The sequence below is a fragment of the Neocloeon triangulifer genome, unplaced genomic scaffold, assembly GCF_031216515.1.
Source record: "Neocloeon triangulifer isolate White Clay Creek 2 clone unplaced genomic scaffold, ASM3121651v1 ptg000003l, whole genome shotgun sequence".
Lineage (NCBI taxonomy): Eukaryota > Metazoa > Arthropoda > Insecta > Ephemeroptera > Baetidae > Neocloeon > Neocloeon triangulifer.
In genome coordinates this window covers 3,455,493-3,468,055 of record NW_026775546.1, presented here as the reverse complement: position 1 = coordinate 3,468,055, position 12,563 = coordinate 3,455,493, and the positions used below count along the sequence as shown (strand labels likewise).

At 36.0% G+C, this 12,563-nt stretch overlaps 1 protein-coding gene across 11 annotated transcripts in view; it reads left to right on the top strand.

Moving 5' to 3' along the window:
• LOC132205658 (pleckstrin homology domain-containing family G member 5-like) overlaps positions 1-12,563 on the top strand; it is a 71,306-nt gene that overhangs the window by 51,572 nt on the left and 7,171 nt on the right. For all 11 annotated transcript variants that reach the window (XM_059634884.1, XM_059634885.1, XM_059634877.1 and 8 more), the window contains 6 exons: positions 346-630; positions 8,565-8,665; positions 11,546-11,685; positions 11,791-11,870; positions 12,026-12,175; positions 12,228-12,357. In XM_059634884.1, the coding sequence (XP_059490867.1) occupies positions 535-630; positions 8,565-8,665; positions 11,546-11,685; positions 11,791-11,870; positions 12,026-12,175; positions 12,228-12,357 (697 nt within the window). In that variant the 5' untranslated portion in view covers positions 346-534. The remainder of the gene's footprint in view (positions 1-345; positions 631-8,564; positions 8,666-11,545; positions 11,686-11,790; positions 11,871-12,025; positions 12,176-12,227; positions 12,358-12,563) is intronic.

Sequence of the window (12,563 nt, the reverse complement as noted above, 5' to 3'; positions counted from 1 at the left end):
AAAGGTGCGGAGATTTATTTGTATTTCTCTGATTAAAAAACTAGAAGAAAATTTAATCAAATCATTTTTATCAGCTGCGATCAACTTTTGGAGTATTTGAAACAAATTAAATAATATAATGACTGATGGAGGAAAAAATAGTTTAATTAAGTTAAATTTACTGTTGTTGATTTTTCATCCAATTGTTACATCAAATTGTTTATAATTAATTTATATAAACAATGTGTTTAGGAAAAATTAAAAAAAGTTAACAGGACTTTTGATTTAGAATAATATTTATGATACAATTTCTTCAGATTTCTTTCTTCAAAAAAATTGGTAACATTTGAACTTTGTGTGTTGCAGGCTCGTTCGCGGTCGCTGACGCACCTGGACGCGTTGGATGGCGCGCGCGTGGGCGAGGCGGGGTCACGCAGCGCTGGAGGCACCGCCGCCGTCCCTTCGACCGACGCCTCACCCTGCGCCACCCCCGCCCGAGACTTCCAGGCAGACGCCCTCGAGGCGGCCGCCGCCCTGCTGAGGCAGCCCTCGGGCATGGACGACTTTGGCATGGACCTGACGCGGCAGCGCCTCCTCGTCCCCTCGACCGACGCCTCCAGAGACAGGAGGCGCACCCTGGCAAGGTCGCAGGTAGGACCAGTTTCGACTACAAAAGTATCCTCCTCAATAAAATTGGCACTGAAATTTCGGGGGAAATAAGTTGAATCTCTAAAAAATTGGGTTTAAATTTTAAATAAATTTAATATTGAGAAGTGTTTACTTCATTTTTATGATGAAATTTAGCCCTAAAGTGTTGAAAAAGTCTGCATTTATTAACACCAAAATTAATCATAAAAAGAGGATCTTTTCATTATTTCAAAATTCAAAATGACATCCATTGTTTTTCCCTAATTTTTTTTTAATACTTTACAATTTTTTTTTTTTTTTAAATTATGGATTTCATTAACACTTCAATTTTAACTTTTATATTTAGTGCCAATTTTCGTTAATGTTGCAAACAATTGGTGTTAATTTTTATGGGAAAATTTTGATATTGAAGAAAATGAAACATAATTTTAGTATTTTTATCATTAATATGAGACTGACGATTGAAAATTAGGAGCTAGGACTCAATACAACAAAATAAGCAGAAATTATTTTTATAAAAAAAAATGATCTTGAATATTATTAATAATTCTGTACATATTAATTTCATATTACACTTTTTATATTTAAAAAATGTAAAGCTAGAGTTTTTAAATAATCATACGCGAAAGTGTCGCGACATCTTTTTTTAGTCTTATCGCGATTTATCGCCCCCTCTGTCTGTCATCCTCATTTTTTTTTATAATAATCACGAGGAAATGAACTTGTCGAGGCGCGCATCGGCGGAGTAGCTACTTGAGAACATGGCAGGGATGGTGCCCCATCAGCAGAACGAGGGAAACAAGCCGGCGGTCCAATCGATGGCTGCTGAGGCGGATAATTAAACTGGATCGCCGTCGAGCATTTATGTACATTTGCCGCTTCGGCAATCGAGCTCGACGAATTCCGTTTAAGCGGATACGCGAGAGAGCAGATCCGGCGAATTAATTGGTTTGCGCATTTGTGCGTTCGTAAATAGTTTTGTCTTCTGCTCTCAGATTGTATATTTGTAACAAAAATCTAACCAACTGTTGTTTCGGTCGAGGAAACTAGTCACCCTTGAAGGCCTCACTCTGCACTCAAATCGACGCGCATCGATTTTGACATTACCCCGGTAAGATCTTGGCACGCGTTTGTACCATGTTTCGCCCGACTAAGTGAATCGGCTCCGCATCGGTGACTTTTGCTGAGAATGAAAAGACTGTCGCTCTCCAATATCCGTCAGCGTGAAAAGCACAAAATCAGGCTTTAGATGATAATCAAGTCAGCATTTTATTGAGCTTGGGAGTCGGATTAGCACGTTTTTAGCTGAATCTGGGTTTAAACAAAGAGACCTGTCCTCGCATAAAATATTTAATTTTAATCTAAAATTATTTGTTAATTTTTTAATGAAATTATGCTATTTAATATCTTAACAATATTATAATGCTAAAACTATTGCAAAATATAAAAAAATAAATTAGAATTGAAGCTCATCAACTATTAAAATTATAAAAAAAATTTATGAAATTTCCATAAAATTTAAAAACTCTTTGTTCAGTTTTAATTATTTAATTTTAATAGTTGTATTATCATTACGTAATTTGTTTCATTTTAAAATCAGCTTCACAAATTTTCACCCAGCTGAAATGTTGGAAGCAAAATTATTAAATTTATGCATTTAATTTAAGAAACCCAGATTCAGTTTCAGCTAAAACCGTACTAATCCAACTAACGGTGAAATTAAACCAGCAGCAGATGATCTAAAACATCTTTGATTAAATTAGCCAAATTTGGATTCATTTCAGTAATTGATTTGTTATTAGAAAAGGAATTTGAAAAATTCCGGCCTGCGCAAAAAAAATTGGAAAGACTGTAAATTATTTGATTATCTTCAAATTTTTCTAACGGGGGGGGGGGGGGGGGGATTTTTAGTTGTGTAACTTTTTCAACAAAAAGAGATTGTACTTTCAAATAAGCCGATGCACTCGTAATAAAATAATGGAGAAATGGAAAAAGTTTAATGCAACTTCCACTGAATAATTGTGATTCTTAGGACAGGCTTTGCAAATGGGAAAACTATAATCCAATGAAATAAAAACAAAACTAACAAACATGCAGAGTTGATCAGATTCACTGACTGAGAACCTTCAGATTCCCTCGGCACGCAAAAAATAAATTTCCTTGCAAGCCACTAGGGGGTGATTCCACTCTAGCTTGCGGCGAAAGTTGATTTCAATACAATACAATACATAAAGTGCTGCTTGGCGTCCCGAAATTGGGGAACGACCGAGGAAATCCCTTCGGAATTAAGCCCCGGTCCCCCTGCTCGGTTGCGGTTTTCCTGATTGTGTTTGCCCTCATTCGGGCGAGCATAAGTAGGCCGTCCTGCACACCACCCCCGTCTAGAGTCCCGACCGCAGCGCAAGCAACTCGCCGAGGAGGGTTTGTTTATGTGGCCAAGGACGCCATTGAATAACAGCGGCGCGTTTAATTAGGAAAAAACTTTTTTTTCACCCTCAATATTACTCGGTGTTTGGTAATTTGTTTTGAAAACCGCATGTCTCGGAAGTTCTTCAATCGATTTGCAGGTTGTGCAAGAATCTTTCAAGCTGATCAAAATACTAAATGGATTTTTTTTAGTTTCCTTTCAAATTTTTGTCTCACATCATCAAGAATTCAAATGCTTTCATGTTCGTAGTAAACAGGAGAAATAATAAATTTTAATAATTAATATTTATTTAATCCAAAATATAGTTAAATTTCATTACAAAACGCAAAATTTTACATTTCATAGAAATAATATAAAATACTGCCAAATTATATATTTGACGAAATTCTAAAGTAAAAAAATTTGCATTCAAATTTTCTATGTTAGCCAATAATATGCTAATTTTAGTCACCACAGCATTCAGTTAAAACTTAAGACCGCCTATAGGTTCAAACTCTCCACATAAGAGCCTTAAAGCAAACTTCATTAGGGCCTCTCTTGACTCAAAGTTCTTGAGGTGCGATAGTTGAAGACCTACTCAAATTAATGCTATCCACCATTTTTTTCTTTTCGAATTTGAGTATGATTTAGAAGTTTGCGAGGCAGTTTAACTTATTATATTAAATATAAAGCCTTATTTTTAATAATTTTTCGTTTAACTTTTAAATAAAACGCTTCCTCAGAAATAATTTTTAATTATTATTATTTATTCTTCTCGGTCAATACAATTAATTAATTTAAAAGAACATACAATTTTTAACTGTCTTCAAAATTGCCATCAATTAGGGGATGAAATGTAGGTTCATTGTAAGTTACAAAAGAATAATATCTGAAAATTTAAAGAAATTTTGATATAAATTTTTGGAATCAGTTACTTAATTGATCAAATTTAGTGGTTTTGAAATCAAGAAGGACCTTCCTGACGATTCACATATTTTTGGTTGAAAAAGTGAGCATTCAATAAACCCTATTTGAGTGTGATTTTGATGCCTGTCGTGAAAATTTGCAAATTCAAGAGTAAAACTCAATACTGCTGAGTGCATTTAACATCTGACCTTTACATGACGATGAGGAGATTGAAACAAGAACGTGAGAGGAATTAACTCCGGAGCAAATGAATTCATACGCTGACATTTGGCCTTTCAAAATTAACCTCATGGTTATCTTTTCACCATACTCGTATTTCTTAAATCTCTTTTTCGAAGCTGAACTCCCTCAGCTTCAGCAAGCTTCTCCTCCCTTCCCCTCATCCCCTTATCCTGCGGCTGAATGGAATTTTCCCTTTTCGCCGCCGCCGCTTTTGTGGAAAAGCTGCATATTATAAATGTTATTTTCGCAATTGGAATTTTCCGATCGAGTGCGAGCGAGCGAGCATCCCTATGGCCGTTTCCCTCTTACCCGGCGAATCAACATAATAATAATGTCGTCCCCTTGTGTGCGTTAATGTTGACTGCCGAGCAAATAATCGCAGAGCTCTGCAGCTTCAGCCAGTCGAGTGTGCAAATTCGCCTCTCGCTTAATCGCATTACCATCATGGGTCGCTGCCGCTGCGATATCGACGGCACCCTCCACGTTCACAAACACGTTATTAACGCTATTCACTCACGTTTGTTGCCAATTAAATGCGAACTCAGGCCGCATTAAACTCTGCGGCGAGCCGCTCTTCACAATTGTCACACAGTTGTACTGGAAACAGCGTTCTAGCCTTATGACATATTTGATGATTCATGCATTAATTTGAAAATATATATTAAGCAAACCTAAGCTGGTAATGAAGTTGATGAAATTTTAAATTTTGTATAGTCTTTGTAAAATCTGCAATATTCCAGACTTTTTTTGGACTGGCACTACTGCATATGTATTTGGCTGGTTGCTACCGGTTTTTAGTTACAAATTGTGTTTATTAATGTACCACCGGGCATTCTCTGCCCAAATGCATCATCCATACATTCAATATTATAAATTACATTTTTACCGGTTTATTTACGCGGTTTTCTTATCACTATGGCTGTTAGTGGGCGTTTTTCCTACAGCTGATTGTCTGCAGTTACAGTGTTTTTACGCTCCCTCAAAATGGTGTTTCATTTATTATCGATGCTTTTTTGTGTGTTTTTCTTGTGTTTAATAGTAAATTATAAAATTATTCGCGATTCTTTCCGTCCCCATCCGCATAATACGGTTAAATATTATTTTTAGTGAGTGCGTTTACAGCTGCTTGGCTTTTAGTGCTCTTTTCTTTCTGTTGGTGAGTAATGCATTTTACGTTTTGGTGTTCTTTTATGCATTGCCTAAGGCGGTGGTTTTTGTGTTTTCTTTTTGCTCTGTCTTGTTGGAAATTTTCCTAATGAAGTGGTAAAATTAGTCAATTTATATTTTTTTAGTTGTCTTCAATTTCGTGTAAAAATGCGTTCTGTATTGTGTTTTTTCTGGTGGTGAGTGGTTCATTGTATCTTGGTATTTTTATGCATTGCATCTAGACGATTTTTTGTTCTTTTTTGCGCTCAGATGGTGGTGGAAATTAAGTGGTTCCAATAATTCCAAACGCCATTTTTATTGTGTGTAATTGCCTTTTTAATTTTGTGTAAATGCGATTTGCAACATGCTCGGGTTTTTGTGTGTTGAAGGGTACGCCTAATCTATTTATTTATATTTTTGGGGTTTTGTATTCAATAAATCCAACACTATAAAATAAAATAAAGCAATCCATAAAATATATCAATTTTCCACTTTCTGAGTGCAACATACAGAAATCTTTATCTGCGTTGTGAACAAAAATACTAGAGCGAATGTTGGTTGAGCAAGTATTTCGCATTACACGCTCTCAAATCGGACGTGCGAACTGCAAAAAGAGCTCCCGGATTGTTGATCTCCCTTGACGTGAGTGAAATGTCAGTGTGCTGAAAAGGCGAGGGACGGTGCGGCGAGAGAGAGCCAAAAGTAAACGAACGACCACTCATGTTCTCTTGTTTTTGCGGAGGACTGACGTAACTGATGTGGTGAATTCTACACATTATTTTACCGTCTAGATTGAAAGATTTAATTTTTGTATGAAATTAAGTGCCATATTTAGCTTAATATTATATTATTGGCCAGATACGGCTGTCAAATGGTCCATTTTTATATAATTTATTATATAAATTTTATATTTTATTTCCTATGCCTTCAGCGAGCTTATGTAATCAAGTTTAGCTTACTTAGCATACAAATCTATAATATTAAAATTCCAAAACATTTTTTAAGAATATTTTTTCCAATTTTTTTCGTGTCAAAATGAAATTTTGTGGCGGTGAAAAGAGTTTTTTTTACTACACCAGAAACCAACTTTTTTACTGAGACTTTCAATGATCCATCAACGTCGTTTGGCCGAAATTAGACCGTCGCCTGACAAACTTTCCACCGAACCCAACGACTTTTTCGCCTCTGGTTGCATACATTCATTATTCCCACTCGCACGAGATCCGTCTCTGTCGGTCGCGTCACTCTGCCAAAGAGCGAAATTTATTACCATCGCTGCCCGTGATATAAAACAGGCTCCGGTCAATCGCGTCCGTTTCTCTCTGCCTCCATTTCTGCTATTGACTGCCGCTGGCGCAAGCTACAAATTAGCAGGGGGTACGATTTCCAGGACGCTGCAACTCACCCGCTTTGTGCATCGCTTCAAATGTGGCACAGTCAGATAGATATTATTGCGCAATGAATGTAAACACATAGAGGAGTAATTAGTACGATGTGTTGCATATCTGGTACATTCACAAGTTTCTAGTTTACCAATGTGACAAGTTCTCGCTATTAACAAATTTCATTTGATATTATATCATTGGAAATATATTTTTGCTAATTAATTAAAAAAAAATTTAGAAATAAAATACATCAAAAATAAATTGTAATAGAAATTTGTTTGTAAAAGAACACAAAATTTGTATTTTTTTATATATATATTTTTTTTTTAATTTGAACAAGCTGTAGCTCTATATTAAGCTTTTTTTATTCTTTTATAGCAAATGAAAAGAAATGGAAGTTTATAAACAAAGTGAACTTTTCCTCAATTTGATACAATCTTAAATTCCTAAATTGCCATCGCTCATTTGCAGTCAAAAGAGTTATTTGTAGAAAAAACTGAATTGCATTTTCTGTCAATATTAAAATTAAATGCTGATCGAAACTGTCCCTTTTCAATTGAATTCGTTGCCCTCATCAATCTCAATAAACTGACCGTTTTCACGCGCCACTGGTTATAATCGTGTCACGGAAATTTAACTGGGTGGACAGAAAAAGCCAGAGGTCTGCCGCGGAGCTAACAAGCTGTAACTGAATTAACCCGCCAATGAACCGGCGCCTGGAATGGAAGCCAATTTAATAATCGCACAATCAGCCTGGCGAGTGGCGCGTGAGTGAGGAAAAGTAAAAAGAGCTCAATTTCCACCCGGCCGGGGACCGGAATCTCGGCTGCGCGCTTCACACTGGCTCTGCTAAAAGCCCCTGCCGAGCGAATTAGATATGCAACTCGTGTGTCATCTCGGTCGTGCCGGTTGCATACCATCATCCACACAATCCGCGGCGTGCGATCGCTCGAGGCTGCGATGTGGCACAAAGAGTGGGAGGAGCGAAAGCTGATTTTGCTGCTGGCCGGTTTTTTTTGCACCGCCAGAGTTGCCTGGTGAATCCTAATGCGTCCGTGATAGCCCGAAATCGTACCCTATCAACTTTCAAAAAAGGAAATTAGCTTTATCGGCAGATTCCAGCTTAGACTGGAGAACTCTGGGCCAATCTTAAACAAAGTATAAAAAAAAACAGGTTTCTACAGTGAAAATGTTTGAATAGTTTCAAGACAATATTTACTCGATTGTTTTAATTTAAGATTAAATTTAAAAAAATATTTTTTAGCTAAAGAAAATTAATTATTAAAAATTTGTGATGAATATGATATGTTCGGGAATGTTTATTGATTTATCACAAAGGTGTTTACGCTTCAGTTTGAGGTTTGAGGTAGGTTTTGAACGAATGCTCGCAGAGTTATATGATAGTATCATGTTTTCTGCCGGATTTTAGTTACCGGAAAACAATATATAGCAATCTTCATGTTGTTTTGACTGCGATCTAACAAATAAATTACACCTCATGAAATATATCTGCAGCCCACAGCCAAAAGAAACAGTACAAAAGGATTGGTTTTTTTTCTGTAACTAAAACCAATAAAAAACACAATTAAGTATCAAAAAGTCCAGTCTTATAATTGGCAATATTATGAAATTAAAATATTTGACATCTGTCAATAAATAACAAATATTTTAATATAATTAAAATAAAGTTTGAAGTGAATTTTGAGTTATTGAAAATGTAGACATAATGCTAGTTAAAAAATTAAATTATTAAATTATTTTATTTTTTATCATACATAATTTATTTTCTTTAATTCCTTGAATCAAGTGAATCGATTTTCAAACTAATACTCTTCTTCTTTTTGTTTCAGGTTTCCAGCTCTGAGTTTTTCAGCATCAGCTTTGAAGGCGTAGAGGTGGACGAAAACCTGCGCACCGAATTCATCCCTGCCTCCAAGGGAGTTCTGCTCGTGTGAGTTTTTTATTGCTTTTCCCCGTCCCGAGCGTCTCTTCCAAGTGCTTAAACGGCTTTTGCATTCGCGAGTTTTACGCAGCCGCTTTTTTTGTTCGCAAACTTTTGTCAAACTCAAGTCGCGGGGGCAGAAGATTTCAAGTGAAAACGCAACAAGTTTTGCCGTGTTGTTGAAAAATACCAAAAATACTACATCATCCGTGACGATAAAAATAAATTCAAAATATTGACTTGGCACTAAAATAAACAAATTTACAAAAGGAATTTGAACCTTTTCACAAAACATTTGCGGTTCGGAAACTGACGGGTAAGATGAAATACAGCATTTATCCTTTTCCAAAAGTAAAAAAATCATTTTAACGTTTACAAAATTGAGGTCTATCTAAAGATTTTATTTTTTTCAGCGCTCGACGTAAATATGGAAGGTTTTATTATATTATAATGACTATATTGCACACTAACTTCAACGGTTTAAACGTTAAAGCACGGTCTCAGTTTTACGCTCTTTTTTTGGCGTCCCTCCTGCTGTTGTGCGCTGGTCCCTCTCATCTCTTCTGCAAACTTTGGCGCCTCAGCAAATTGATGGCAAGATGCTAACGCGTCTTCTTTAATGAAACGCGCGGGTCATTAAGTTGCAACAAGACAGAGCGCTCGCTCGATTCTTCATCACTCTCAATTAAGTTGCTCTCGACACGCCTCGCATTGTTTCGCGCTCCGACACCCCCTAAAGCCTTTTTCTTTTTGCGTAAAACGATCAATTTTCGTCTTTTATGGCACGCTTGACGGGCCTGTTCATCTTTGGCCAAATTTTCCCTCTTCATTCGGTGTTTTAAAACCAAAGGAGAAGAATGAAAAAATCAAAAGTGCTAGTTAATTGGTTCCACTTTGATTAACGATGTAATATTTTTCAAATAAGTCTTTTGTTACTAAATTTTTGGAGAACGCAGATAGATGGTCTGTATTAGAATAGTACGATTTATAAGAATTTTTTTTAAATTTAAATTATTTTTTTCTGAAACTTAAATTTGAAAGTGTGATATATGTAATTAATTTAATTTAAAATTCAAGTCATTTTATAATAATTTTTTTTCTAGGTTTTATTTCTTGGAAACTCAATCATGGTAGATCATTACTGAGCAATTAAACATTTTTTAAAAATTATTCCAAATTTTGAACACAGAAAATGAGAATACCTGAGAAACTATGCAAAAATAAATTCTGATTTTTCGAAAGTTTTTCTTTTGCGGGACATCGAAACTCCTAAGAGACTAAATAAATTGGCCAATCAAATGCAGAGAGCCTAGAAAAGTGAGCACCCCGTGGAATAATATAAAAACATCTGCTCTTGCATCAGCCAACACATAATGGATTGCGTGATTCTCGGACGGGCTATTCGTCACCGAAGGTTCAAAGACCTCTCGCTGGGCACCTCCCGATAGACTCGCGATTTCATCGTCTTAAAAATATATTATGCATCAGTCGGCGAAACGACGCACATTGTTCGCGGCTGCACAATGCCCTTCCTCCGAAAAGTATCGAGGGCTGCGAAATGGCGCACTCTGCGGGGACTAAACCCATAAAAGTGATATTGCACGGAACAATAGCGAAAGCTGCCACTTCAATCTGCGCGCCTCACTTTCACTGCCGCTGTTCATCCGCAATTGCGAACCTCAACGCTAGGACAAAACGCGTTTGCATTTTCTTCGCGAAACGCAACACAAGCTTGTTTGCTGCGCAATTCCACCGGAAGCTTTTTTGGGTCTTCCTATAGTGGAGGATAAATTAGTTTACGTAGATATACAGCTCGTTTTATTATTATTACTTTCTTGAGTGGGAATTTTGCGAAGCTGAAAATTGAAGTTGAAAAAGTTCTGCGCAGCAAAATCAGTATTATTTGTTTTGGATGAGTATTTTTAAGGATACGTTTTAATGCTTTTTTTTAATGAAGATATTGAGAAGTTCCTGAAGAACGGTCCAATCCTATTGCTAAATCTAATTTTAGATTGAATTAAAATTAGTTAATATATGAATTTAACTAAAAAGAAGAGAGCGTAGATGAGAATCATATTTTTCTTATCAACTTATTTCCATTAAGTCCTTTGAAGTCTTAGGTTATTTCATGCCTTCAATTAAAAGAAAATCGTTGTGCATATTTTATTATCTATCTGTATCCATTTTACTTCAATAATCCCATATTAAATTTAATATTTTTTGGAATTCAGTAGCTTGTGGTAAAAAATTTCCATTCAATTTATACATTTATTTGAGGTAAAAAAATTCAATATTTTACTATACTTTATATTGTACTTAAGATGCTGCAAAAAGAAATTCAGAGTTGATTAGCAGGAAATCACAATTTGATCGAGTGCTGTGCAAATCTTTAGTGAAAAGTTATTTCTTAATTAATATTAAGCCTCAGAACCGCACTCATGCTTCTTCCTTGAATCCAGCAGGGGCTCTCATTCCAGAAATTTTACTCCGCTTCGCAATTTTCTCCGTGTAACTCGACCCCTTCTTCCTCTCGTCTTAGGAGCTTTTATTGCCAGTCTCACGTATAAACCCTTTTAAGTGCAATTTCCCCGCAAATGAAAATTTTGAAAGGTGCCAAGGAAGCTTGCGGCTCTCACAGGGGGGAGAAAACGTACGGCTCGGTTATATATTTGAATTGCTCTTTAACCGGTGAAGAAGTTATATTGAATATTTATTCAACGCGGTGCACACAAGTGAAATTGCGAAACGAAATGAGGGCAGGGCAGAGATAAATCGAGGGAACGGGGTCATTGTAAAAAAGTAATTACGACATCTCTCCTGCGCTCGCAGATTGATCCAAACTTTTTGCCTTTTCTTTGCAATGAAAAAGTTGTCCTTGGTATTTTGCAGCGATGCTTTGGGCGAAGCATGTGATCGGCGAAAATTGGAGATCAACTCGATGGATGTCTTTCTTGACACAAACAGGAAGCCACTACATATTTCCGCCGTAGACACCCTCAGCCTTGGTGGAAAACACCTTTTAATTTGTGGTAATGGAAATGTCCAATTATGGATGTTTGAAAGAAATAAAAATAACAGTTGAAACATCTGCTATGAAAATAATGAATGATATTTCTTTAAATTTTTTATTTTAGCTAAAGGAAGTGGGCCCACAAGACTAGCCAGAAATTCATCAACTGCCAGTCAACCATCATCAAGAAAAACATCGGGAGGGGTGAGTAATTTTAAAAATTAATTATTGCTTTAGAGGTAATCTAAATTATTTTTAATAAATTTTTCATTTTCAATTCTTTTAAAAAAAACCTTATATCATATTTTTTTTTTTTTTTTTATCAAAGATTTAACTATAAAGTGAAATTTATTTTGCAGAGTTATAAGGGCAAAGGGTCGCGCGGCTTTTTCAGCGCCAGCACCGAGGACGCGCCCTCTGCCGCAGATCAGCACGGCCACTTTGAATTCAAACTGTCCAAGCAGTCATCGTCCAAACAGCCATGGAGTTCTATATTCGGTGCCACAAAGGTAGGAGGAATTTTCATAAATGAGACACTTTTCCAAGGATCACACTTTTCAGCAACAGCAACTAGAAACCAAAAGCATGGACCTGCTGGTGGATCAGCTTAATATTTTTAGCAGATTTGGTTACGTCAACAAATCTTGTTCTGTGCCTTCGTCCATGTCCTCTTCTACCTGTGATCATGATAGTAAGTTTGCTTTAACTATTTTCATAATGTACTAAAAAAGTAAAAATATTAAATTTTTAAAACGAAAATCTTTTTTGTCTTAAAATTTCACGATTAAAATTTTGCAAATTATTTACTTTTGTTAAAGCCTTAAATAAGATTTCGATATCCTGGTCTTTCAATTTTTTCAATCAAACTAATTATATTTGAAAACGATTAAGAATTGA